This window comes from Rhea americana, unplaced genomic scaffold (assembly GCF_003343005.1).
Source record: "Rhea americana isolate MKP2758 unplaced genomic scaffold, rheAme1 scaffold_182, whole genome shotgun sequence".
NCBI classification, from domain to species: domain Eukaryota; kingdom Metazoa; phylum Chordata; class Aves; order Rheiformes; family Rheidae; genus Rhea; species Rhea americana.
In genome coordinates, this window is record NW_028185950.1 from 942,946 (window position 1) to 969,551 (window position 26,606).

Consider the following 26,606-nt stretch of genomic DNA (forward strand, 5'->3'; position numbering starts at 1 on the left):
CGCTCAGCCAGAAAAAAGGGCCCAAGAAATACTATGAAGAGACAAAGTCCAGCCAACTAGCCATCAATCGAGCCTTGCCTCAAGGATACTGCCTGTCTCTAGATACATGCTTACACCCCACAAATGGGAGAAGATACATCTCATACGCAGCAGGTTCATGAAGCTGTTTTATTCCTTCTATCCTCCACAAAGCCATAGACTGTGCTGTGCTGCAACTGGCCAACCATGTTCTAATTAGGCGATAGTAGTTTCAGCACAGACTGTTTCCTGGGGATTAATGACCAACAGAGAAGTGGTTGATGATCTGAGGCCCATTAACACCAGTTAGTCATTAATCCCTAGCTACACCCTGCATCTAAGTCATTACAAATATTACTGGACACAGGCTTCTCATGTGGATACATATCATTATTTGTTCGAGTGCTTAGTATTGCTTTTGCAAGGCTTTGCTATTGGCTATAAGCTGAGGGAAAGAAGGGCAGAAGGAACATTTCTGATTATGAAGGTTTAAGACTCAGGATACCAAACCTCCTCTAGGACTTTAGACAAGATTCCTAATCTCTCTGCAACTAAATTACATCATTTTGAAAGAGGAAAAAAAATATTACTCGTTCATATAACATGCACATAAGTCATCAGAAATACAAGCTTCCACTAGTCAAAGCATCGCATTGCTTAGAGACCTCACATGCTGCTCCAAGAAATGATTAAAAAAAAGAAAAAAAGATAAGAGTAAGGGATGGGTAAAGTAGGACAACAAAAAGAGGTGCATTGCATCCTCTGAGGTTTGCCATGTCATGTCCCACACAAAGATACCACCTGAGACCAGTATCTCACAATGCTGGCAAGGCAGAATCAGCCTGAAAAGCATACAAAAGAGAAGCGGACTCAGAGATCCGCCACCTGGCAGTTTCCATTCGGTGAAGCACACACAGATTATCCCAGTTTGAACCTTATGGTTGCTTTGCTGCTGAAAACCTCTTCTACTGAATTAGGTGTAAATTTGGGCCAGGTGCTTCATGCTCACTAAAGGTATTGCAGCACCTTCCAGAAGAACATCAAGGCTTATAGCAAACTTCAGTTAATCAATCTGCCTGTATAAAGTTGTTATTATTATTAGTTCTACTACTATTACTTCTAATGTATAGCAGACTTGGTCCCTCCATGCTCTAAACCATATCCTTCTCTCAATGGTGCCTATTAAGATCCTTTGCACGAGACATTTTCTGTTGGAGTCTGCCACTCCTGTTTCACTGACTGACATGCTTTTCCCTGCCATTGAAAAATATATTCTTTCTTGTTAAAATTCTACCAATAATCCAAATTGCACATTCTCAAGGCAATCCTGAGAGCTAAGTGGACCAGACATACCTGGAAGAGAAAGTAGTAGCAGCAACCATTTTCTCTCCTTCAGTATGTGTTATAAAAATATCTATTAATTCCAGCACAGGTTATGATTTAATTTAATTACAGTATTAGAAAACAAAATATATGAAAGAGTAGTRTCATGTATTAGATCATGCTACCAGTGCATCAAGGAGTGTTATACACTATTGATTGATACAGGACTTCAAATAGATGCACTGTTCTGATCCATTTGGCCAAATCAGTGCAAGAGTGGGTAATAAGATGCACAGGTATAAATTGCCCACAGCGCTTGAGTATGTAGACGTATTCACCTCCTAAAATGATATTCATAATAGTTAAATAAATAAATAACTCCATCCAATTACTGTCTAAAAATCTCAAGACATGATACTACTTGGAAGGGGAAGAAAGGGAAAAAAAATAAAAGAGGGGAAAAAAATCTCCTCTAAGGCTTGGTACCTTGACAGCCAACAGGTAACATTTTGCTTTTATTGTCTACAAAGTAATGAGAAAGAAAAACAGTGAGAGTGTGCATCTCAGTGAGCCATTTTACAACAGGAGTAAGACACTGCAGAGTACAGTGTGACTTACATTTCCTTTAAGAACTCCCAGTGCTGTCTATCTGCGGTGGCACTACACATGCCAGCCACTGCCAATTCCTCCACTGCAAAGGGTCAAGTCACGCAGCAAGCTGGTTACTCTGCAGAGCCAAGCACACACCAGAGCGCTGAAATCCAGTGCTTCAGAGGAGAGAAGAAATCACACATGTAACCCCACCACACTTCAGCTGCAGTGTTCTGATGGGGATTTCTTCATGGCCACTCAGCAGAACAGTTTATTCCCAGATTATTGCTAATCTTTCCATCCTTCATCTCCAGAAGAGAAGGAACGTACTGTGCTGACTAGAAGACAACAGCTCGCTCTTCCAAACGCACCTGGCAGGTAATGCACTTCCTAGCTGTCCCACTACGTCCCATTTTATTTTTCTCGACAACTTACATCTCCAAGATGTGATTTGGTGGGAAGTGGGCATCTCTGGCACTCTTAAGAGTTAGGCCCAACAGGGTTCAAAATAGAGCACTCTTTCCACAAAATAAGAAGTCAAAAACTTCTTTTAAGAGCTTTGGTCTTAACACCTTGCATCTTATCACCTCAAATACAAAACAGAGACTACTTGCTCTCCTTTGCTCTCTGCTAGTACCTGCGACACACATGGGTGTCAGCAGCACCCCAGCTATTCTGTTCCGCAGCTCTCCTCGGACCTCTGATACCGAGGCTGGAGTTACTACATAGCTTTTGGTGTGGTTCTGGCTAGTCTATTCTTCAGATCATTAAGAGAGCTCCTGGGGCCACCATCCAAGAGCTGCTGTGCTGCACTGGTATGTAGCGAAATGTTGGGTTTATTTTTCTACTTCCTTCCCCAAGAGTCTAACAGAGAAAGAGGAAAGGAGGGACTGAGACAGACAGGAAAAGAGTGAAAAGGAATTTTAAACCACCTTCAGTGGTTTTGAAGTCAAGTTTTCTGTACTTACAACAGGCTTATTTCACCTAGACTTCCTTTAGCTCATCGGCATAAAAGGAAAACTTGTATGACCCCTGTAARTCCTGACCCTGACACAGTCCATTATTAATAGTATCTAGTGATTTCACACTCAAAAGCAAACCCTAATCTAAACCTTTTGGTTCTACTTCTCAGTCTAACTGGATATGATGGCTAGCTTGCCACCTGGAACATCATTCCATTTGGAAAAATGAGGAGTTCCTATGAGATTTCGCCCTCCTTTTTTTTAAGTGCATGGGAGAGATCTTGAGACAGCTTTTTGCTCTCTGTTCCTTTTCATGGAAAAAGCAGAATAGGGCTAATCAGTTAACCACAAAYGTCATCATGTCTGCATCAAACAGAAAGGTCATGGAGCAGGAGGTCTCAGGAGGATGCGCAATCCAGAAGAGTATGCATTGCCGTAGAGGGAAGTGAATGTATCTGGACTTACTATAAAGTTGAGCAGTGGGAGACTGTGTGTGCCTGTGTCCAGGTGTATCACACTGTGCTGCAGGCACAGGGGAGGGAAGTGACTGCATCTAAATACATAGCAGAAGGCAGTGAGAAGAAGTGATGGCTTGCATGTCCTGGTGGAGGGAGATGAACGTGTCAAGGTGTATTGCTGTGTACAGTCGTAAGGGAACAGTTGTATCTATGTCCCTCCATGGGTGCTCCCGTGACAGTCCTGCTGCACAGGGGGCAACCAAGCCTGTCASGGGAAAGAGTAAGTTTTGGATTTCAAGGAGAGAAATGCACTAGGGAAAAGGTATATGTACCCTGGAGAACCAGCCTCTTTGGAGGAAGGATGTCATTAGCAGCTGACTTGCCTCACCTCTGCCCTTTTGCAGAAGAGAAAAAAAAATCCCCAGGAGCATCTCCATGGAGCAGAGCCTGGTGGCACATTCTACCTCATGCGTATCTTGTTTATTCTAAGTGGAGCTACAAATCTGTTGAGTGAGCATTTTGTTTTGATTAAAAATTAATAGCTGCTTTTGACCCAGGTGGATTAATTTCACTTTCACCGAGTATCAAGTTAATTGACACAAACTACTGTCAGGTGAAAGAACCAATTAACAAACTGTGAGGAGGACTCCTCTCCCTCCCCCTCTCCCCAAATGTTGTTTTGACTGAAGATTTTTTTAATAGAAAAATTTCATATCAGCAGAATGAGATTAATTACTTAACAAACAAGCCCAGGAACAAAAGAAAGCTGAGGGTGGGAGCAGCAGAGAGGAGGGTGAGTGAGCTCCTTACGTGCCTCGAGCTTGCCGGCAAGGTGCAGCGGAGGAGGCTCTGGAAGGAGGTCTACTCCTGGCGCCCAAGAGAGATTCACGAGGGCTGCTCTCACCTATTCGCTGCCACTTCCAGCCTTACTGGCCGTCAAGGTGCAGCGCGTGGCTCTGGTTTCCTGCAGTTTGGAAAGGGTCTTTGATAGGATGCTCAGCMCACGGCAGCAAGGTCATTCTATTAAAGAGCGGACTGAACTCACTCAGAGCGCACAGCAACGCCCCATCTGATACAGCGGCAAGACCCACAAAAATATCTTCTGCTCTCAATTTTTATATTTAAATTGGAAGTTTTCTATTGCAATGCATTATGAACAGGATCGTGGGCTAGCCTAGGAAAATCAAAGCGGTTCCTTATTTAATGCTTATTAAATGCAAGCCAGCCCCAGCCTTTGCCGGCTGAGCTTTATGGATTGCATTTCAGAGCCTGGAACATTGAATGACACTCTGGCAGACAGGGTTGGCAGAAAGTTTGGCCAGTATATCAAGCAGCTACACATGACCTGTATCAGAGGCAAGGAAGCATCCTTTCCAGGCCACATTTTGTCAGCGTGGCTATTAGGAACTCGAGGGTACGTTTTTCCATAAGCAAAGTGACTTATGTTTCCAAGTATTGTTTTCAAACTGTCTTGTGCCAGAGAAGGTAAATCCCTGCAGAAAGGAGAAGGCATAAAAAGCACGTTAGGCATGGAACTCCTATTAAAATCAAAATGAGCTGGCTGCCCGATTTGCTTATGTCCTTCTGAAAATCCCACAGGATGCCTATTTGCATGCATCTTCAGGCATCCAAATGCCATCTATAGAGCTTGTCCTTAGGAATCTGTGACTTGGGCATCTAAACACCTATGTCTATTTTGAAAATTAAATATTGCCTCCTACATTGTCCAGCTGGGTTTGAAAAATCTGCTTGGAATCTATTCCAAACTACTAACACTGTGGCTTAAGTTTTAGTATAGAAGTTGCTGAACTCGGCAAATATTTTCAGTTATATATATTTTTTCCTTCAGTTACAGAAGTCATACTTATGGCACTTCATATATCCTCCTGAGACTGTTTGTTCAAATCATTCTTTTTCATCCTTAGCCACTATTCTACCCCAGGGACCAGCTACAAGCTTTTCTTAYTATTAATTTTTTATTCAAAGAAACAGCTAGGAAATCCATTAGGAAAGAGAGAGAGAAAGACAGAGGAAGAAATTTTTCCCAGATATCAAAAGACAGTTGGTCTACTTCTAATGGGACCTTGTCTACTTTCTTGTTCATTTGAAAACCACTCCCAAATACTCTGTTATTCCCACCTGATAATGATGTGTGTTATTAGGGAAGGGAGAAGGCTGTATTCAGTCTCTGCACARGGGTACTCTGCACAACCGAGAAATGTGACTGTGAGATGCTCAGATATGCAAATRCAATATATATATGAACACAAGCAATAGCAACAGCTATCTAAACATCTAAATAAAAGAGATACGTAAAACAGACAGAAAGATTTTGCAATAAGCTGAAAGGGAGGCGTGCAAATGTTCTCCTCCCCGAAGGAGGGCTGGCTGCACTGCCCCTTTGCGCAGGAGTGTCAATTCATTCACGGGGCTGTGCCTGAAAACCCTGTCACTGCACGACGTGTGTCCACTCATCACCTGCCTGCTTCCTTCCAGTGAACATATGTCAGCAAAGGACTACAAACATACCTGGCTGCCGCTGACATACAGAGAACCGAGAGAAAATGAGAGGAGGAAATTGCAATTCAATTTAGTGCATATGGAGAAAAAAAAAAAAAAAAAGACATCCTTTCATATGCACTGGCTTATCCTTCCCGTTGGTTTATGTTAGAAAAATACACAGTATTAGCCGCCCTTTCCTCTTGGGAAATGAGCAGCATACATAAAGGAAACTAATAAAGAACCRTCATGTGTGTTACTGCAATCTGTCTACATTTAGGTGATTCCTGTTATGTCCTACATCTGACCAAGGGGGAAAAGCAATTGTTCAAAATGAAACCAGGTGACAAATCCTCCCCATCATTTTTTCCCCCCTTCATGTCCTCACATTAAGAGCACTGATCTGAAAAGCCACAGATACCTCAGCATTTAGCATTTCAGCACTCACAAGAAATGCTTAACCTAAAGCAACAAACCAACAGAAGATTCTCCCATTTCTTAGAGGGCATCAGACAAGATACGGCCAGCTACTGAATAGTAAAAGATGCACATAGAAACGACTGCACATCAATTCTCCATGGCATAATCCTTCCTCTGAAAGGCCACAGTAGTTACACTCAAATCATTTTCTTTTCATTGACTTTTAGACTGCAAATGATTCACACTAAAATTTGCAAGATGTGATAAGATACTGGCTTTGTTAGGAGCAAGATCAGGAGTAATTCAGTCTGCCACAGGGATGTGCAATTCATGAGATGGATTGCAGTTTTTCACTTCTCCCGTCCATTGCAGACTCTTTCCTGTTAACTGTCATGACACCTGAGCAAGGGCACCGAGATAATTTTTTATCCCAGATACAAAAATGGGGCCAGAACAAACATGCCCAGGTTTTCAATTGGGTTTGAGCCACAAAATCTGGCAGTGTGACCTGAGCTATGATTGTCTGAGGAACACAAATGATACAGCCCTGACAATTCATGTTTCCAGTGTTCCTGCATGGACTGCAAATTAAAGGACAGGGTCAACTTCATTTAATACTAACTTCTGCCTTCATTTCATGCTCAGAGCATAGCACTCAGGCTAAAGCTTTAGCCAATGCAAACCAAGAAAGCCCTGTAGTAATCAGTGTTAGACTGACTTATAACAACTGAAAAATCTAGCCCCTTACAAGGTCAGTATTAGCAAAAAGAAGGCGGGAATCTGATGGTACTTAATGTGGATTTTATAAGTAAAGGCACTCAGCGTTGGGGGAAGGATTTCTTATCTGGGAGTGTTTCATTAGGCTTCGGTGTGCATTACCGTTGTCTGAAGGAGCGGGGGAACTCGCACACACTGGACTATGAAATTTTCTAATTAAGAGTTGTTGAAAATGCTGTGCTTTCTCTTGAATCCTGTTTTTCCTACTTCGCCATTTCATTTTTCTTCAAGGCCTTAGAAATTTTTCCAAGTCCTGAAGGCTGCAATCAGTTAAATAAACTTATGACGGCTTAGCGCGCTTAGCCTGTTACCAGGGCCCTTTTGCTTTCACATCTCTTATAAATGTGAATTGGTGTTTCCGTGTTTGTGCAAGTGTGCTTTGTAGCTTTATTACACAGACATTTCTGCATGAAGGTGAAGCAAAGTATCTGTCACTACCACTGGTTCTCAACCAGTGCCCAATCTAATTATTTTATTTTTCCCAATTATTCACTACATTTACTGAAATCTCAAAAACCGCAGCAGTAGGCCGTTATCTAAAAGAGAGAAAAATGTCTTTAACAGAATCTATAGTTAAGCATGAATGCCTCCTACCAAGAGAATCTATTTCTAACTAGTTCTGGATATTTCAGTTAAACGAAATCACTCATCTGATTAGCTGTGACCTGGAATCTTTCTCCTAGTAAGTCCTGAGCAAGCAGTCACACAAAAAAGCACTGAATTTCTTACATTAGCATCTCTAGGAAGCCTCATTTTGTTGATTTACTTCACTTAGATGGTAGCACCATCTCGTGTGACACAGAAATTAGTAAGGATCCACAATTTATCTGCCCAGTTAAGGTATTACAGTGGCCAGATTCCAGCTTAGATGGCACAGCTAATACTCTTCTTCCACTATCTGTTTGCTACAATAAACCCTGCTTAAGTACTCCAGAATACTATTAAATGGAGATGTACTTATGAAATGAGTCCTCTTGCTTTGTTTCACACCATGCCCAAATTCTGCAGATGACCCTGAAGCAAAACCCCCACTTACTTTGATACTCTTCTTCCTGGGTACAGAGACTATAATTTATAGCTAATAATATGCATTTGAGATTAAAAAAAAATAAATGCAAGAATGGCTAGAGGTTGTATTTGGCTTTAGTTTCATGCCATATCCCAGCTCTCCAAATTAAAAAAAATAAGACAACCCAAAACCCAACAAAGGTTTTGCTGTTCTTCTTGCAATTATTGGCAACGGCAAAGGAATGAGATCACCTCTCTAAAGCTGCTCTTTCTCACCTGGAAGCAGATCAGCATGCGTGCCGTTTTAGAGATCCACTTCCTGTTAATAAAAAGGCAATTTCTTCTGGTAACAAAGCCATGTACTTCTGGCAGCGAGCCAGGGAGCTTAAAGCAAACCTTGAATTCTGAAAACATAATAGACAAGGGACTCAGCTTAAGAAAAGATTTCATCTCTCAACTAACAAGAGGCTGGGGTCAGGCAGGAGGGTATTCTTTATACTTGAGAGACCAAGCTAGAAGTCTTAAAAACGTACAAGAAAACGCTGGCTGGAATGCTCTCAGTATGTAATAGAGGTTGCTGCTTCGAGAAGGCTTATCATTTCTCCTGACATCCCGACAGAAATGGGTAATATAGAAGTTTAGCAGCACGGGCAGGTTAAATTATACTAGGCAGGAGAAATCATTTCAATGAGAACCGAAGCATTTACTACTCTTGTCCACTTCCAGCTCTAGCATGTTATTCTCTCTGCTGTCCATAGCTTTGTGTTTTTTAATGGAAAAAACTTCATTTGGAAAAGAGTGTTATATAGCAGGAGCCTTGGTTTTATGACTTGGTGTTTACTCCGAAAAGCGCTTCAATGCACTAAAATGTGTCTTAGTTCTTGCTCATTGGGGAATTTTCTATGTATTTTTCTTTAATGTATTTACCTGCTATGGCAAATACTGTGGTAAACAGATTACATATTGAGTAGTATGGTTTTGGGAAGTTTTGAGTAAACCTTAGTGAATTTATATACAGAAAATTCTCTTATGAATAAAAATAGACTTCCAGAGGCAGGTACCATTTCTCTGTGAATTGGAACAAGATAAAGAGCATTTTCAACTTCAGATCATCTCTTCTATTGGCAAAATGTAAATCCTGCTCAGCTAAGCCTCCCCAGCCTGCTTTTTGCGGAGTCGCGGACCTCACTCTGCTCTCCCTGCTCGCCCCCGGAGCCGCTGCAGTTGGGTTCCTGCTCTTCTACAACCCTGCACTCCTCCCCGCTGCAGAGCTACAACCGTCAGCTCTAAATCGGAAAGCCAGCGGAGGACAAGAGCGGGGCAGCACCCGATTCAGCAGCTTCTGGGCAGGGAAACCTGACAGCAGCGCCAACAGGGAACAGCCAGACGAAGGGAAACTAGTACATACAAATCGAATGCAAAGAGCTGCTGAGTGTTTCCCCTGTGTAGTCCATTCTTAGCTATCATGAAGCATGACTCCCTCTCAAAATTAAGGGAGCAATCATATCTTAAACTAGCTGATTTGTCCTTCTAGTCAAATTATTTCACTTTTTTGCCATCTTGGAAAGCCATCTATTCCTCTTTATCAGCTCTAAATATTTTTTTCCTTTTTTTTTTTGACTGTCTGTAGGTACAGTCACTTCTATTTCCAACTGTTTTTTCAAGTCAGGGTGTTTGGTGTTATTTAGTATGTTAGAACAAGTGGACATTAATTAATGGYAAATGGTAACAGAATTTATACTGAATTACATATGGCATCTGCAACAGCAGCCAATGAGTTCATTCTGATTCATGCCATCACAGAAAGTAGCAAGGAGTTTATAATGATTTGTTAAAGCAGCTATCTGAAAGCYCTTTAGTCAGGTTTCCCATTAACAAAAACAAGCATTAAATTTCTTAAAGGCAATCATTAATTTAAATAAGTATTTTGTTACCATACATATAAATCATGCACAGAAAGGAAACTTAGAAACAGTGACGCACCATGTAAAAACCCACAGATGCATAATGTGAAAGTGGTCATCTCTCCATTTCCCTGCCCATCCTCCCAAGGAATCACACGCTGGGCCAGAATCCAACCCAGAATCACAGTTCAGGCATCCTTTACACCAGAGGAGACGCAAAATGCCACCACTGATTTCAGAGTGAATCCTAAATTACACTAACTTTGCTGAGATCTAACAGATTCATGCCCTGGATAATGAATATTATACTGCCATAAAAGCACTATGGAGGTATGCTTTAAACAGCCAACCTGATGATCCCCACTGTGCTTTCCTCAACTTTAACCTCAAGGATTGCTGGTGATGATAGTTAGGTGGCATCAGATGATCCTAAAATTCTTTGGGACAGTCTGCCACTATCAGTCTTCAAAATTTCTTGTGGAACGCCAATGCCCCTTAATACAACCCTGTACATTGCCACTCGGAGGTGGCAACRTTCACATACCGCCTGCCGGCTGCTCCAAGCAACCTCTTGGATCACAAGCAACACACAACTCACCATTTGGGAGCCACTGAATTAAGAAAAACAAAGTAAACCCCCCCCCCCCAAAAAAAAAGAAAAAAGAAAAAAAAGAAAACCTCTTTGAATAGGAGCCACGGGAACTGGAAGATCTGCATTTCCTAGCTCTGCCACTGACACAAATAATCCTACTTTAGTTCTTTAGTTCTTTCCCCTCCCATTTATATTATAGTAAATGATTTTAGAGATAAGGATGGTTTCTTTCTCTCTGTACTATGCATACTAAGAATCCTGTGTGGAAGGGGTTTCTGAGGGCTGCTGGGCAGAAGTAACAACACACAAAAATAATAAAGCATCACGTGGCTTTCCAGACTTGGTTCTAGTTTGTCTTCCCTCTGGAACCACAGATTTACATGAATCTGGAGTCCCAGATGGAGACCACGTAATGGGTAAGAGCAGAGCTGTCGTTACTCCTGGACCAGGAAAGGGAAACAGAAGTACTGTAACGATGGTACGGCAGCTTCAGTACGCTGAAGCCTYTTTCACTGTGTTTTTGACGACACATGACAAGTATGAACATCCATCTTACAATACCTCTGCACCTTCCTGGGAGTACAAGATGCTACAGACTTCTACCACATTGAAAACGACCACCTTGACTTTTAACACCCTTGCAATGCCCTCTAAAACTGATCTTATTCTGCCTGTAGCCCGTCTGCTTTATCATGCCGCACTGACACCATCAATCAAAGTGGCGCTGGCAACATAACAAAGAGAAGTGGCTCCATTCAGAGGGCGATGGTAATACTTCGTACCTCTTCAGCTCCTTCAAGTGGAGGAACTGTAAGTGTTTTACAGAAAATTAGCCCAGCCACTTAGTTCCTGTGAACAGGTAAACAAAAAAGGAAGACGGCCTAAGCAGGACACTAGTTTGAAATGATAAAAATTGACTGTGCTGTATTACCTATAATATTATATTGCATATAGTATCCTATATAATACTATAATGAATATTATAACCACCACTTGCTCTCTGACGGACTCCCAGGTGGCTTTTGTTGCTCCACTCCCACTGCACTGGTCAGAGAGACGCRTGCCCCTCAGCTCAGGGCCACGGCACAGCTCCCTGGTGGGACTGGGGCCGACCCCGACCCGTTCCCCATTCTATTCCCCTACTCTGAACTGGCGGAGACCTTCCCTGTCCTCCCTGCAGTTGCCAAGGTTACATTAAGGCAAAACAAAACTGTAAATCATTAATAACAACAATTCCCCATCAAAAGTCCTGGTGCTAGGGCACATAAAAATGCCTACCAAATCGAAATTTTCCAAAGTTACTTGTGAACATTTGGCACATACTGTGCGAAACTATTTTCTCTGTCCTCCTCCCCAGCCTCCGCCTGAGAATTTGTACTCAACGGGCAACTCTGAGCCAACGAAAGCAGTCATCTCTTAGATTCTGAAAATAAACAGTACCACCAATGCATCGTAAAAAGTCAACAATCTGAACATGCTTCACGTCTTATCCGTTCGTAGAACAGCCCCTTAATCTGAGGTTATTACAGACTATCACTATCGTTCACTTTGTCTAGCGTCTGCTAACTGTTTCTCTATAAATTCATCACTCAGGGCCTATTCACAGCCATGCATTAACTGCTTGGTTTTCCCTGAAAGTAAGGAATTTGATATGACACATAAGTCACCATAAACTCTACAGGATTAAGTTATTGAATCTTACAGCACAACTGGTTTCTACAAATGATACCCTGGAAAATGACATTATCGCTCAGTGATTTGGTTCAATCTGATTGCTACAGTTAATGTAATAATGTAACTCAATTAGGATGCTTTTGTTATGAATGAACAACCTTGTTTAATATTGTCTGACCATCCACAGTCAGCTGAAATGCAATGTTGAGAAGGCCTGCAAAGCCTAGAAACTCGGTGGCGCCTTTTAGGCGGGGATACCAGTAAAAATCAGAAAACCTAGGCTCTTTCTGGAAGACACAAAGGTCATCCTGGTTCCCAATGGCAGGAAATCATAAAGTGGGCGTATTTGTAATACCTAGAAGTGAATCCATATTTTTCAAGAGTGCAGAGCAAGGACTGYTTGCAGGAGTCAATGTACATAGTTTGACTCATCTTTCCAAAGCAAAGTGCGTCAGGTTCACCTTAAGCTGTTTCTTCCACATTTCTTGGCACCCAGCAGAGTGCAGAGCGACATCCTGGCAGGACTGGGGCAGTTAAAAATTAAACATGTTCTTAAGCCTTTTCCTATTTCCATGTACGATGTTCTTCAGAGAGGCTTACAACACTTCAGYGGAGTTACACACCACTATAGCAGCTGGGATCTGCTGCTTTACTGTTGAAGCACTGATAACGTACATTGTTTGCACATCTGTGCTTCTTAAACCTGGAACCATTTGACTCTCAAAACATCTCTATGTGAAGCAGATAACTTGAGTCTCGCATTCCAGCCCTGTGGCTTTTCCTCCAGAATAAATGACGGAATCCTTCCAACAAATAAACTAGGGGTTTGTTTGTGGGTAAAATAACAAGGTAGAGCAAAGAGACTTTCTGAGATGGTGCTGTCTTGCCTGTGAGGGAAACTGAGAGGACAAGATTATGCAAATGTGCAATGGATTTACAGAAAGATGAAAGTTTAGAGAGGTTCTTACTCTGCTGCTACCTGCAGGCCCAACCCTAATTCAAGCCACGTGTTATTCCCTTAACTGCTACCCTATTGGGGGAATTTCTGGAATCTAAGATATACAGTAGCTGTATTTTACCACTTCCAAGTCCACAATACCCTTATTAGTGCTGAGCCAGATGGAGAGAAATATGCAGAAAACCAAAGCGATACTTGCAGGAATCTCTCAATTCATTGGTGCATGCATTTAATTTCCTGTCTCCTTGTTTTCAGCCTGTCCGTGGATATGTTTGCGAGAAACCTGAGAGGGTTACATGTGTTGTGGCCTCCAAGACTCTTAAAAACATGGAATAATTATCATAACTTCAGTATCTTTTTTTTTCTTTCTAAAGAAAATTTCTCCAAAGAAATGTCTCACCTTCTCATTTCTCAAGCCTAAGACTTTTTTCTTTTCAAAGAAACCTGAGCAGACATTCAGGAATGGRGAACATGCTTCATATATGATTATAAAATCGGATTTGTTATAAAAAACAGATGTTACTGTAAAGGATAAAGCATATATGAATATTATATTTGAACAACATATAGTGCACAGTCCTTAAAGAAACATATTTTGAAAGCGAGATATGTTTGGACATGGCCAAACTCCAAGATCCACAGATTGAGTTTCTGTCTGCCTGTGCACACATACACACACCATCCATGCACACTCCCCAAAACAYACAAAACATTTCTGTAATCAACAAACATCTCTATATAGGTATATTGATCATAAGAAGCACACCAGCAYATTTCAGTACATGGGATTCCTTTCAGGATATCTAATCTTATTTTTGCCTAGAGGGTTTACAGATACTCACGCAAAATAAAGGAGATGATACCTTACAGAGTTCTTAAGAAAGCATCCCACTTGAAACACTCAAATTTAAAAATCCACATCACCCAGCATAACTATTTCCCAAAGGCTGGATTTCAGAGTACGTGTGGGCAGGCGGGCGTGTATGCGCACGCACAAACACGTACATATTTCTTTGTTTCCCTGAACTAGTCAGATCCAGGATCAGAAACCCATACTGTGATATTACCCCTGCATCGGTAGCACCCTGAAAAGGGCACCTTGCCTAGCACTCCCATGCACTCCAGCCACCTTCCCTGATCCACTTTCATAAAAGTTTTGTTGCATATAAAAGATGTCATACTAAAATGTGAAAAAGCAGAAATAGCTATTATTTGGAATGCCTTTCTTACTGCAATCTAAGCTCCTGGAAGGGCTTTAGGAACTTGCCTGTTATCCTTAGAGATGCCTGAGATTGCGTCTTTGCCTCTTGTAGCACCCTGAGAACATCACGAGCTTTAATCTCTCCTTCCTCCTTTCCCCCAGCCCAGGGAATCAGCTCCTACAATCAATACCCAGCTATCACTCCTGGGCCCAGGGAAGTCTCGTGCAAGTTCTGCAATAAAGACTGGGAAATGTATTGCCAGGAAGGCGTTAAGCCAAAAAAAATACATATATACACATATATACACATATATATACATATATATATATATATATATATATATATATAGTCTAACTCAGTATCACACCCCAAAACTCTGCCTTAGGTGAAACAATGACAATAGTAGAGTGCACCTAACACGGCATGATTTAACACCTTAGGATGGACACACAGGGATGATATTTTCAACCCAGTCATCAGCTTATACTGAGAAGTATACGAGCTGACAGTCCCAGTACTTAATCTCACTTCACCGTGAATATAAATGCAATCTATATTCAAAATCAAAACAAAAAAATTTTAAAAGGTGGGTTTTTTTTTAATCCTTCCACCTGTAAACATCCACATAAAATAGGAGCAAGGGCAGAAAAGACCGACTTCTAGGATTTCGAATGCACTCACCTTGCAGAAGTGCTCTGTGCAAGGTTGTGCCTTTTGGCTGAAAATRTTACAGATACTGCTGGGGGTGGGGGACAACAGCTTGGGGGCAGTACCTATGTCTAGTGTACATATTTATAAAACCCCTAGGAGGCTGTAAGAAATTTATCTTAGGGTATATATTATGCTTTGTAAAGAAGCATTTGAAAACAGTACTATATTTGATTTAATCTCTCTTCTAAGTTTCCTTAATAAACATTTCTCTGTATAGTTATGCCTCTAATTTTAAGTGTCCATATACATATATAAGCAGACATGTTGCAAGTAATGCACATCTAAAACACGTATGTATAACAAAAATAACATTATTCATGATATGCAAGTGTATGCATAGAAACATGCTGCAAAACAATATATATGTACATATGCCGTAGTTGATGTTCTAAGATTGTATATGAGAACAGCTTATATAAGAATAATAAAAATTAAAAATAATAAATACACACATGCACTGGTACAGCAGTATATCTATCTGCATACTGCATATATGCATAAAGCACAAAACAGCATGCAGTATAAACACACAAATGTAACATCAACATTSGGTGTATTTACATGCTACCTATTTTGTATGTAACAGTATGTGCTCATTACACACAGACACATTCAATGTATGTAGAGCACCCCGCATTTGAGAATATTTTTGCTATTTTCAGTTTTCATATAATGACTTCATGCTTATCCACATAAGCCATGCTTACAAATSATACTCTCTAAAAGTATAATAGTAAAGCCATATTTTAAAGTACTGGTGCGACACAAGTCCGAACACTCAAAGCGCCATATATCCTAGGACAAGCACCTGGTGGCATCTGTGCCAGCCTCCCCGCGCTTCAATCTTTGATTGTTTACTCAACTGCCAGAAGATGCTTGAGAGCCCTGGGGAGAGCAAAACCTGTTTGGGCCATTGACATTGAGTATCCTTGGTGCAGGAAGTCAGGACCTCAGAGGTATCCATCATTACGCCCGCCTCAAGGCAGGCTGGAGCCAAGGAACTTGCCTGAGAAGCTAGTAAAATTTTAATGCACTCTGTAGTGCGGTCATGTCATACTCAGTTATGGCAAATAATCCCAGATGCCTGCAGAGGTAAAATGGAGCTGTAATGTGCTTGCCTCCTAACCCGAGCTGACAGCAATGATGTACGACTACCATTAGCGGAAAATATCACTTCAACTAACCCGTGATCCAGCTCCGCTAAGGGTCACATTATCCATGAGGAACAAATTACACTCCCAAAGTAAATACAAATTTTCTACACGAAATGGGTACAAAAAAAGGAGAGGGGAGCCGGGAGGGGGCAGGGGGAGAGGGCGCGGGAGCGATACGTTACCTATGACAACATGCTGCCGGGTGACAAAGATGATAAAGGACAGGACAAATCACCGGCTGAAAGCGCCGGGGCACCGGCGAGCACGTACTCACGCCTGCAAACACCATGTTCCCCCCCCTCCTTCGCGGCAAACGCATAATCTTTTACAACGAACAGGCTCGGCTCCGATTTTATTACCGCTCTAGCTGTAGGGACCCTCTATGTGGCACATCAAATGAATAAAAAGGATCCTTATCTTTTCTCCTAATGGGCCTTAAACAGTAAGAAATACTTCATGATTGCCTGAGCGTTGCTAGCATGTAAAGTCTGGGTGATCTTTCACCCTCGGGCCAAGTTTAAGGTGCTGCCTTTTCCCGAGCTAAAAAGACAACACCTGTGCAAATACACAGCATAAATCTCATCGATGGGAAACATCCCGGCTTTGCAGAAACAGTTAGAGGAATAATACTGGGAAACTATTCCTCTAATCCTATTCCTTAGCCAAAATAAATACATGGCAAACAGTAAGATATTGGGATCCCATGACCTGAAGTAATTGCTTAAAACTGGGTTTTCAGCTGCTGTTTCCCCACAGAGCCTTGTTTGCTAAACACGTTGGTACCCACCATCTGAACAGTTTTTTGTTTTTTGYTTTTTTTCCCCAAGAGCTTGGCTCTTTTTCAGTAGAGTAAATAATCATTCCACCTCTTCAGGAGCGCAGCGCAGCGCCCCAGTGCTGCACGCCGGATGACTGAACAGGCATGGCAACGACTGAGCCTTTGCCCCAACAGCTGCAACCTGCCACACAAGCCCTCCCTTGCCCCAGGGAGACTCCGTTTTAGGGGAGAACATTTCCACCATGGTGCCCTCATCGAGCTCCCATCCTCTCTTCCCTCCTTTCTTACTGGACTGGAAATGATACCGCTTACGTCTCTAGGTYTTTCTCCAGAAACCACCTTAGTCTTCATACACCTGGATTTGAAGAGTGGAGAGAGATGCTAAAATGTACTCGAATGCCCTTCTTTGCAATAGAATAATAAATGCTGAGATTTCCCTCTATGACCAGACTTTCCCAGACYGGAAAAATTATTTTACATTATTTATACTCCAGCTATGCATAAACGCCAAACTAAAACCTTGGCTGAATTTCCAGGCAGTAAGAAGAGCACAGAGGATATAGCTACGGTTGCCATGTAAAACTTCAGCTGGTTCCCTGTTAGTTATCTGCTACAGCTCAGGTACCGTCTAGGTAGATGTCTGTCTTTCAGGTGCTACCAAAACTACTTCCTCCAGATTAAGGGAAAAATATGGCCATCACAGTTTGGCTTCCAAGTGCCCTACTAAAAAAAAACCTCAAACTGAAGTGACTACCCACACAACAAATGACAGTTATCTATGACACAGTTCTCTCAAGTACAAAATGGCATAAAGCAACTTCAACATTGCTTAATCCATTTGTGATAGAGTTTCACTACTGCCAACAAAATATATGGGAATAAGCCCCGTGCTAGGCAGCTATTTATCGTGGTCTTACATTTTAAAGTGCAGTTTAAGGTGGGCTTGCTTTGGGTTCTCTTTCTGATTTGCTATGTTCAACATGTGTTTAGGAGCAATGACACCTAGGCCAACCCAGCTTAAAAGGATGCTCTGTTTATTCAAGGTCAGAGCTGTAGCAAAGCAAAACTCTCCAGATTTGGAGAACAGAGAAAAAATGGTCTATTAGGAACTATGCATTTATTCAGTGGACTGAAATGCATGTYTTTTCCCAAGGCGTTTGGACTGTAACCGTAACTAGTCCGCCACTGCACTTGATGGCATTGGGCCCTGAAGAATGCCTCTTATTGGGACTCAAGAACATCACTAAGAGTACTCATTGGCTACTGCTAAGACATCTATAGCATTCAGTCACTAATYATAGCTATTTGCATGTCAAAGTTGCACATTTCTGATCAAAGTTAGATAAAATCCAAGCTGAAGCAGGCCTTTTTTACTCCTGAATCTGACATAAGTAACAACTCTGTGTATATTGCAAAGCAGTCCTCATTGATCAATGAAATATTTTCCTAGAAAAATCTTCAGTGAAAAACACTAAAGCACCGTAGATTGACCCTAAATTTTAAAATTAGTCTACACAGAGTGGTGAGATGAAATGCTAGAGAGAATAAATAAAAAATGACTTAGTCCTTAAATCATCTTTAGCTCCTGACTTCCTCATCACAGGTGTCTGTATGTCTTTTTAAAYCAGGACTTATATTCTCAGGAAACCATGTATTTGCACTAATGCTTTTTTTCAGTGTATTAATTACCAGGGGCATAATTCTAAAGATTGTATCTAGATATCTAAAGAAAACACAGTTGCACTTAGATTTGTCAGCTATGCAGTAGCTTGCCCTAATTTTAGACTATCAACTCTGGAGACCTGCTCAAAGAGCAAGACTGACAGACTTTTTAATGGAGAAAATCTAAGGTCCCCTGGGATCCATACTTTCTTCTGATTCGGTAAGAAATCCCAGCGGCATTTGCTGAAAGGACAGAAAATGACATCTCACTAAGTATTAGTCATTTACATTCTGATGCAAGGCCTCCAAATATACATCCCCTGCACAGATACACTTGTTACCTCTTTAGGTTTTTAGTAACAGGAGAGCAAACTTGGAATGCTCTGGTCCAATCCTGTGTGCCAAATTAGAATGAAGGAGCATTAATCTATATAAATATATAAATTACCCATCCAAAAACATGTCATTTAAAATTGAGATGCTGACACAGCCTTAGATACAGTACTGCTAAGCAGGGGCTGCGTCATATTTCAATTAAATATCCTTGTTTCCTCTTCCAGAGAAACCTCTGGAGAAATGTCTCATATGAGGGCAGACACAGACAGAAAGTGACTCTGTCTGTCGGCTCCCAATTAAAGGGTAGGGAAGATGGATTGGAGGCACAGCCACCACCTAATAGAGATCAGATATCAACAGTGATTTACACAGCCAGATAGATACATATTCAAGTGGGGAAAAAAGAACACTAACAGCGAAAGATGCATTACTTTTCCTGCTCTGTCACCACTCACTCCCCAGCTTCCCATGTCCTGCTCCTGCCTGGATTCTGAATCACAGGTCTTATTTATTCTAGTAGAAATACGTACATGCTGTTCAATACTTTTTGTTGCCTCACTCCTTTCTCCTGTGGGCTCTTACTCTCCCATGCCCACCAGAGGATCAGCCCTCAAAACTCCCAAATGAATCAAAATTGTTCCCTTTCTGCAGTTCTGAAGAGCAAGAACACAATCTATCTGTAGCATTAACCATATATTCTGTACACTTCAGTATACTGAAGTCTGTAAGAGATGGCCCTAAAGAAAAGTAGCTCCCCTCTTCATAGAAACATCCTAGCAGGAGCTCTGTTTCTGGTGGGAGGAGAATAACTACAGAATCCTTGGAATACGTTGACCTAGGACCAAGCAAGAGCAATTGACAACTCACTAGTAGAGCAGCTGCATCGTCGGAGGCCAATACTCTCGTAATAATACAAGACACTTGGGTCAAGGATCTCAGAAGTTCTAATCCTGCTGAGTACCCTCAGCTCCTACTGTTTTTAATGAAACCTGAGGATGCTGAGCACTATTTATGAAACGATCAACCTCTTGCACAGAGGTCTGGCACCTTCTCTTCTTCCGATGCGTTTTGCTCATAGGAATTTTTGGTCCGAAAAAATGTCATTTTCTTTCGAGCAGGGACTCRAAATCTTCCACGGTCCTATTGAAAGAGATCTAAAAGATCCTGCCTGTCTGAAGAAAAGAAGTTTCTACTTGTCAGTTAAACAAAGGAATAACGCACAGCCTCCTTTATAGTGTGTACTTTACCTGTCATCCAACAGCCCATTATCATGTCACGGCAGAGTGCACTTTTCTACAGGTCACTTTGTTTAAAATGACATGGATAATGCACATGTCAGCGAGCTGACAGTCCCGACCGTCCTTCAGAGATAAAAACCGCAAGACGAGCGCCTGTTCTTATCTGGGGTACATGCCTTGGTCTATCATCTAAGTCAGGCAGAACATGATTTCTCCAGAGAGCACTTTTTTCATTTCCCGATTTTAAGAAAATCAAATAAGCACCATTTGTCTTCATCTGAATATGCTTGACCTGCTCAAATGATGATGTCTCGCATTTTATAACAGGCTACATATGCTGAATTCAAATTAACAGCAGAACAAGGCCTTTAGATCTCTGCCTAGCTGCCAACACAGGCTGAATAAATACACCAGTGTTAGCAGTCGTCTTTCAGATTTGGGCCTGAGCTATGAAACTCAAAGCTGGGTCTGGTCCTGGGATTTGAACAGCACTAAATTACCAGGGATATTTGGATCTGCACTTAATCCCATTTCATTAGGGGGGAAGACAAAATACAGATCACAGGGATGAAATCYGGGTCTGGATTTTAAATCCTTCCTGCCCAAGCACTGGGATATTCTGTGTGAGGTACAATCTGGAGTCTCTCTTGTATCGTACTGCCGAGACAAGCCTCAGTGAGCAAATCCCACATCCCATAAGCGGCCTATTTGCCTCTTTATTTAGGAGCGCTGTAAGAGAAAAACATTGCGAATCTGGCAGAGGTTGGCTCTGTAAGTGCAGCAGTGGCAGGAAATTACACTTCTAGTTCTAGGTGCCATAAACATAGGGGCCGAAATTCAGTTTATCATCTTCCACTGCAGAAGGAACATCCTGAAAATGAATAATCACTTCACAGGATGGAATTTAATGGTAACACATTAAAAATTCATATCTAAAAGTGCAGGTTAATATTCTGTGCAAAAACCCAACTAAACCTCCCTTTTCTGTTGTCACACACTGATTAACTCCAGCGATTAGTTCCCTTATGAAAGGGAAATCACTGCAGTTCAAAGTAAACAGTGGTTCTTTAACATAGTTAGCAAATTATTAGGAGACACAAGGAAAATAAAACCTCTGCTTGGGAAATAACTGAAAGCTTAAGGGCAGAGATTTGGCAGTTATATACAGAATGGGCTGAAAATTTCCTTGGCTTGCTGCTATACAAATCCCGTGTAGAACTGATTAAGTTTTCGAAAGACGATTTCTGCACTTATTGTTTCCTTGTGGATTTCAGAAAGTATTTGTTATTTTCAGTTGCATTAGCCACACATCAGCACAGTCCTCTCTCTTCTTCTTAGTTTACTTGGAGCTAGTTAGCAGACTGCATCATGAAACTCTAAATAATGCAACGATATTACATGAACCTTATCTGACATCTCGTTACCCCCTCTCTAATTTCCGTTCCCTACTTCACTGAGTAAAAAAGGAGGAAAAAACGATTACATTGTCAAAATATCTCTTAAGGCTCAATATATGAACAAAATTGCAAAATTCCAACCTGGAAATAAAGAAGTTAGAACAGTTTTTCTGCAATGATTATTTCATTTTGCCAATTAAGAAAGTTAGATGTCAGTCTGTTCATAATATAAAAATATAAGACACAAAAATGCAATGTGAGTATTAGTTTTTCATACTACCAGCCTTCTAAACAACAAATAGCTTTACAGACCAATGTCTCTATGACTCTTCTTCAGCATTACATTCTTCCTTTTTTCTACTTAGAAACCCACAATTATTGAGGTAATTATCAGCAAGATGTGTCACTTACTTGACTTAATGTACAAAAAATAATAAGAAAAAAAGAAAAAAGAAAACCCTAACACTTCAAGTTGAATTTGAAGAACCTCTCCTGTAGACAAGCAAGATGGCCACGYGTGTGGTTAAATAACTGTTAAAAAGTGCAAATGTGAGGGTTGCAAATGCATTCACTTGCATTATTAAACTGTTAGCACTTCCCAAAGGAAAACATAGTCTTAGAAAGTTTTGGTAGACAGAATTTGTTTGTTCATAAACAACACACACAAACCCTGGCATCAAGAAGCGTGAAGATGAATTGTGTAGCCTCCAAAATATTCATTAGAATACTCTTTCCCTTAGAGGTCTACTCCAAAACCAAATCAAAGGGAACAAAATCTTTTCTTCACATAGAGTCATACCAGATCAATCCAAAAATAAACTTTGGGTAAGTAACAGGATAACAGAAATAAGTGAATCCAACAATACATTTTTGCACCCGTATCGATTCCCTTTCTTACCTTTTCTTCTTGATCACTGTCRCTGTCACACTGAAACAGAAAAAAAGAAAAAAACCCAGGTAAGATAAGGTTGTTAAAGAAAAAAAAATAAGACAGATTTCTCCAAATAAGATGGCTGAAATGCTCATAAAGCCTTGTGGCTTCAACRCCAGTTTGTATGGGAGGAAATTTTTGCTTACTGTAGAAGACAACACATTAGTATGTTTGTTTTCAGTGCAATTTTTTCATGATTCAACAAAATGCATTTGCAATGCCCTCTGCCAGGCTAATTCACATGAAAGGGAGCTGATGGTGCATGAGCACATTTACACTTTAAAACTGGATCAGGGAGGAAGAAAAACAATATTAGAGGGCTGCTTTGCTTTCTTTTGATGGACAGTATTTCTCATATTGCCTGCCAATAAATTAGCTTCAAAGGCTTCCTAGATTGGCGGGTATGGAAATAATTCAGGTTTGCCCATCCCAGAACAGAAGCATTTACAAGGCTATCATTTTACTCCAGTATTATTTGGAAGATTCACCGTGTATCACCGCTCACAGCTGCTCCATTAATGAACTCAGACTGCAGTGGAACCAAGAATGTGCCAAATTAATGGATTCACTGAGATTCTCTAGACTTCAAAAGTAGCCCAGGTAACATGGTAGACATTTATAACAACATGGTATAATACTGAACATTAACACTGGAGRGGGGTCATGCTAATTATCAAGTGCTATTGTTCGATTTTTAAATATCTTCTGCTGTTGGAGGAATACAATAGATAAACAAAGGAATCACAGATAAGTACAGAGAAGCATCAGAACTCCAAACCACTCCTGGATTTGCTGTAAGTACACAAACAGTGCTGGAAATAGCTATGTGAGGACTAGCTTTTCTTCTTTCTTCAGCCCAGATTCTGACTCAACCCACCTAATTCTGAGTAAAGACAGAGCAGTCGTACCCGGCAAGCTCCACAGCAGAGTGCAAGAAACACCTCCGAACAGCTTTAGCATCTGGAGGACTGAACTGCCTCTGTCCTTCCCCAGGGATGAACTCAGACCTCTGCAAGTCTAACGACAGACACTTCAAAGGAAAGCACAACATCACCGAACAGGAGAACCGGGCCTCCCTAACACAGTCAGCTAGGCCTTGATTTATGTCCCTACAGAAGAGAAGTTACTTAAGTCCATTATGCATTTGCATCCTATTTAMTGCATCTGTGAATATGTTTAATAAAGCAACCAAATTCCTTTGAAATCAGTTACGTTTTGTGAAAGTGAATTCCAAAGSTTAACTATACAGTGGGATGTGAATAGACATAGCCAAATATACCCACAAATATATGTATCTGATTTGCACAAATGAACTCTTCAGTGTGTTATTTTTCTTAATTATAACTTTTCAGTTTCACTGGCTTGTTCCTTGTCTTTATCGGTACAGGAGGTGAAAAGGTGCCTTAGCCCCAATGAGCTACATACTAATAAATTAAAAGCTAAGGAGTTATTTATACGTAGTTTCCAAACAATTTAGAATGAAGCTAAAAGTTAGAGAAAATTACAACCTGTTTTCAGGTAATTCCAAACAGAAATGCAAGTAAAATTTCTTTAATAACTGAAATGATTTATTCAGCACTAGTTGCACCTAAATGCTCTGGTAACGAACAAATGAGATGGAGCACAAAGKTATGTGACAGTTTTAACTCAAAATTTGAAACTCATGCAAAGATCAAGCTTGCGAAGAAGGGACAATACTTAAAATCGTACTGTTCTAATAATGTCMAATTTTCCTTCTGTTATATAATGTACTCATACCCTTAGCCTGTAAATGCTACAGTGTTTACAGTAGCATGTTGACTGCAGCATGACTACGTATGCAAAGTTTTGGTACGCAGGTAAGCATTTGTTGGCAAAGCAAGGCCCCATGTTTACAGATCTCATCCATGAAAATCACAGCACGTCACAAAGAATTCCCATTCACTATCCCCATTTTTATAGTTTGCTGCCAAAATTTAGGCGTTGGGCTACAGTACTTTCCTCCACTGTTTTATTACTGCCAGGACCCTTCACGACAGCAAGGGTGGTGTGCCRTATTCATTAGGATGCTTTGTAACGTATTGCGGTGACATCTCCTATGTATTTCAAAACAGGGAGCCCAGGACCAACCGCTCCGTTTGTTTGTCCCCTCCCAAACCCCCAGCCRGCTGGGAAAGAGCTTGGGGTTTTGTGCTTTCTGCAGCGCGGAGGTACTTGGGGAAAAGAATACTTGCCAGCGACATCTGAATTTGCCAGCAAAACAGTTACCCGCGTTTGAGTGAATCTGCAGAGGAAGGGCGCGCAGAACGACATCGGTGGGAAGTTATTTCCATCAAAGCGTTAAGCCTCCTGCTTTCCGACAGTCCAGTTCTAATTTCAAGGTCCGCTTAATTCCGCATCAAATAATTATCGTTATACCCAGAAGCACCTTGTCTCCAGAGTTAAGCATATGGCGAAGGACTGAGACCTACTGGTGTCCATTATGGAAGCAGCACGGGTGCCAAGCTGATTAAAAATGCTCAGGCTCCCTTCACAACATGCCCAGTGACTGACAGCTTCACGATTTGGCCAGTCACCGTGGCTGCCAAAAAAGCCTCTGCTGCGCAGAGGCCCACATGGCACGCGGAGAAAGCAGCTCCATTCCTGGTATTAAATTCCCATACTGACCCGAGGACTTTGCTCTGAGCTCAGCAGGAGCACACCATCCAATTTACAGCTCCAGCCTCCAGAGCCCTCCGTGCCAGCCTCTGGCAGAGACGAATGATGGTCAAACCCCTCCAGCTCATAAATTATGCAAAGGCAATAAATGCACTCAGCATACAGCTCCTAACGTTTGCCTAGCCTGGCTCCAGATACACTTTGTAAAATGCCAGGGGTCCGGCATACACACGGCATCTATTTCACACAAAGAGGTTTTGTTGATGCCGTGCAAGGTAAAGAGACCCACAGTCCAGTAGGGCTGTCGTGTCCCAAGAGAAGAATTTCATGGACAAGTTTTACAAAAGAAAAAAGAAAGGGGGGGGGGGAAGAAGGAGGAAGAGGCTTATACTTATACTTAGAGTATATGTAAGTGCCCACATAGAAACACAAGCATACATGTGTTTTGCACAGCCCAGTTAGGTTGAATCTTCTGGGCAGATTAAAGACATTGCTCTCTTCATGGAAAGAATCAGACAATTTATTTGCAGGGATAACTCCAGGAAGACTTGCAGAAGAGTGGAAGAGGAGGTTTGCTGCTCAGCCTGGAAACCAAACTGGAGCAATCGTACATCCTGCCTGTGCCTGACACAAGTTCAGCAATCTGGGCATCTCACTTGCACCCACATCCCCCAGTGGCCCTGAGTCTGATGTGTTCATTTTTGGATGCCTTTTTTTTTTTTCCCCTCCCCAGAAGTGCTAAAGGGTTAGCAATTTCCATTTGCCATGGACTGTACTGCTAACCACTTCTGGAGAGCTGGACCTGGAAGCCAAAGCTCACAACTCTGATTTCGATTATCCAAAATTACTGCTCATGTTTGAAAACTTAACTCTGCATTGCTTGCTTCCTCAATTCCCTCATCTGTAAAACTGGGAGGAAATATTTCTCTACCTCCTAGAGTCACAGAAGAAGTAAAATAATTTAAGTGCTTTGAGATTCTCCAAGCAAAAGCGCAGTCAAAATCTATACAATGGGAACAGCAGAACCATGTTGTCTTAATCTCACTTTAGTCTGCTACATAATCCTTGGTGTCTTGGTTACAATTCTGCTAACTGATAGGTTTTATTATATTAATAAACAATTCACCCTTTTTCTGTGAACAGGTTAGACACAACCTAGCTTTTTAAGGATTCAAATATGTCTATCAATATTTCCAGAAGGAAATCTCACCTAAAGGGATAAACACCATTACCAGACACAGCGGTTATGGCAATGGAGAGCAAACTAGACTTGAGCCKAAGTCTAAGTACATAAAATGACAATTTAGGTTTCTATCATTGATTTAGCAATGGTAAAATAAAGAGAGGACAAGTGTTTCTTCTCCATGATCCTTGTA

At 41.3% G+C, this 26,606-nt stretch overlaps 1 protein-coding gene across 1 annotated transcript in view; it reads right to left on the bottom strand.

Annotated features, from left to right (window-relative positions):
* AUTS2 (activator of transcription and developmental regulator AUTS2) overlaps nucleotides 1–26,606 on the bottom strand; it is a 973,254-nt gene that overhangs the window by 213,484 nt on the left and 733,164 nt on the right. Inside the window, exon 9 of the mRNA XM_085302011.1 lies at nucleotides 22,561–22,590. Within this exon, the coding sequence (XP_085158137.1) occupies nucleotides 22,561–22,590 (30 nt within the window). The remainder of the gene's footprint in view (nucleotides 1–22,560; nucleotides 22,591–26,606) is intronic.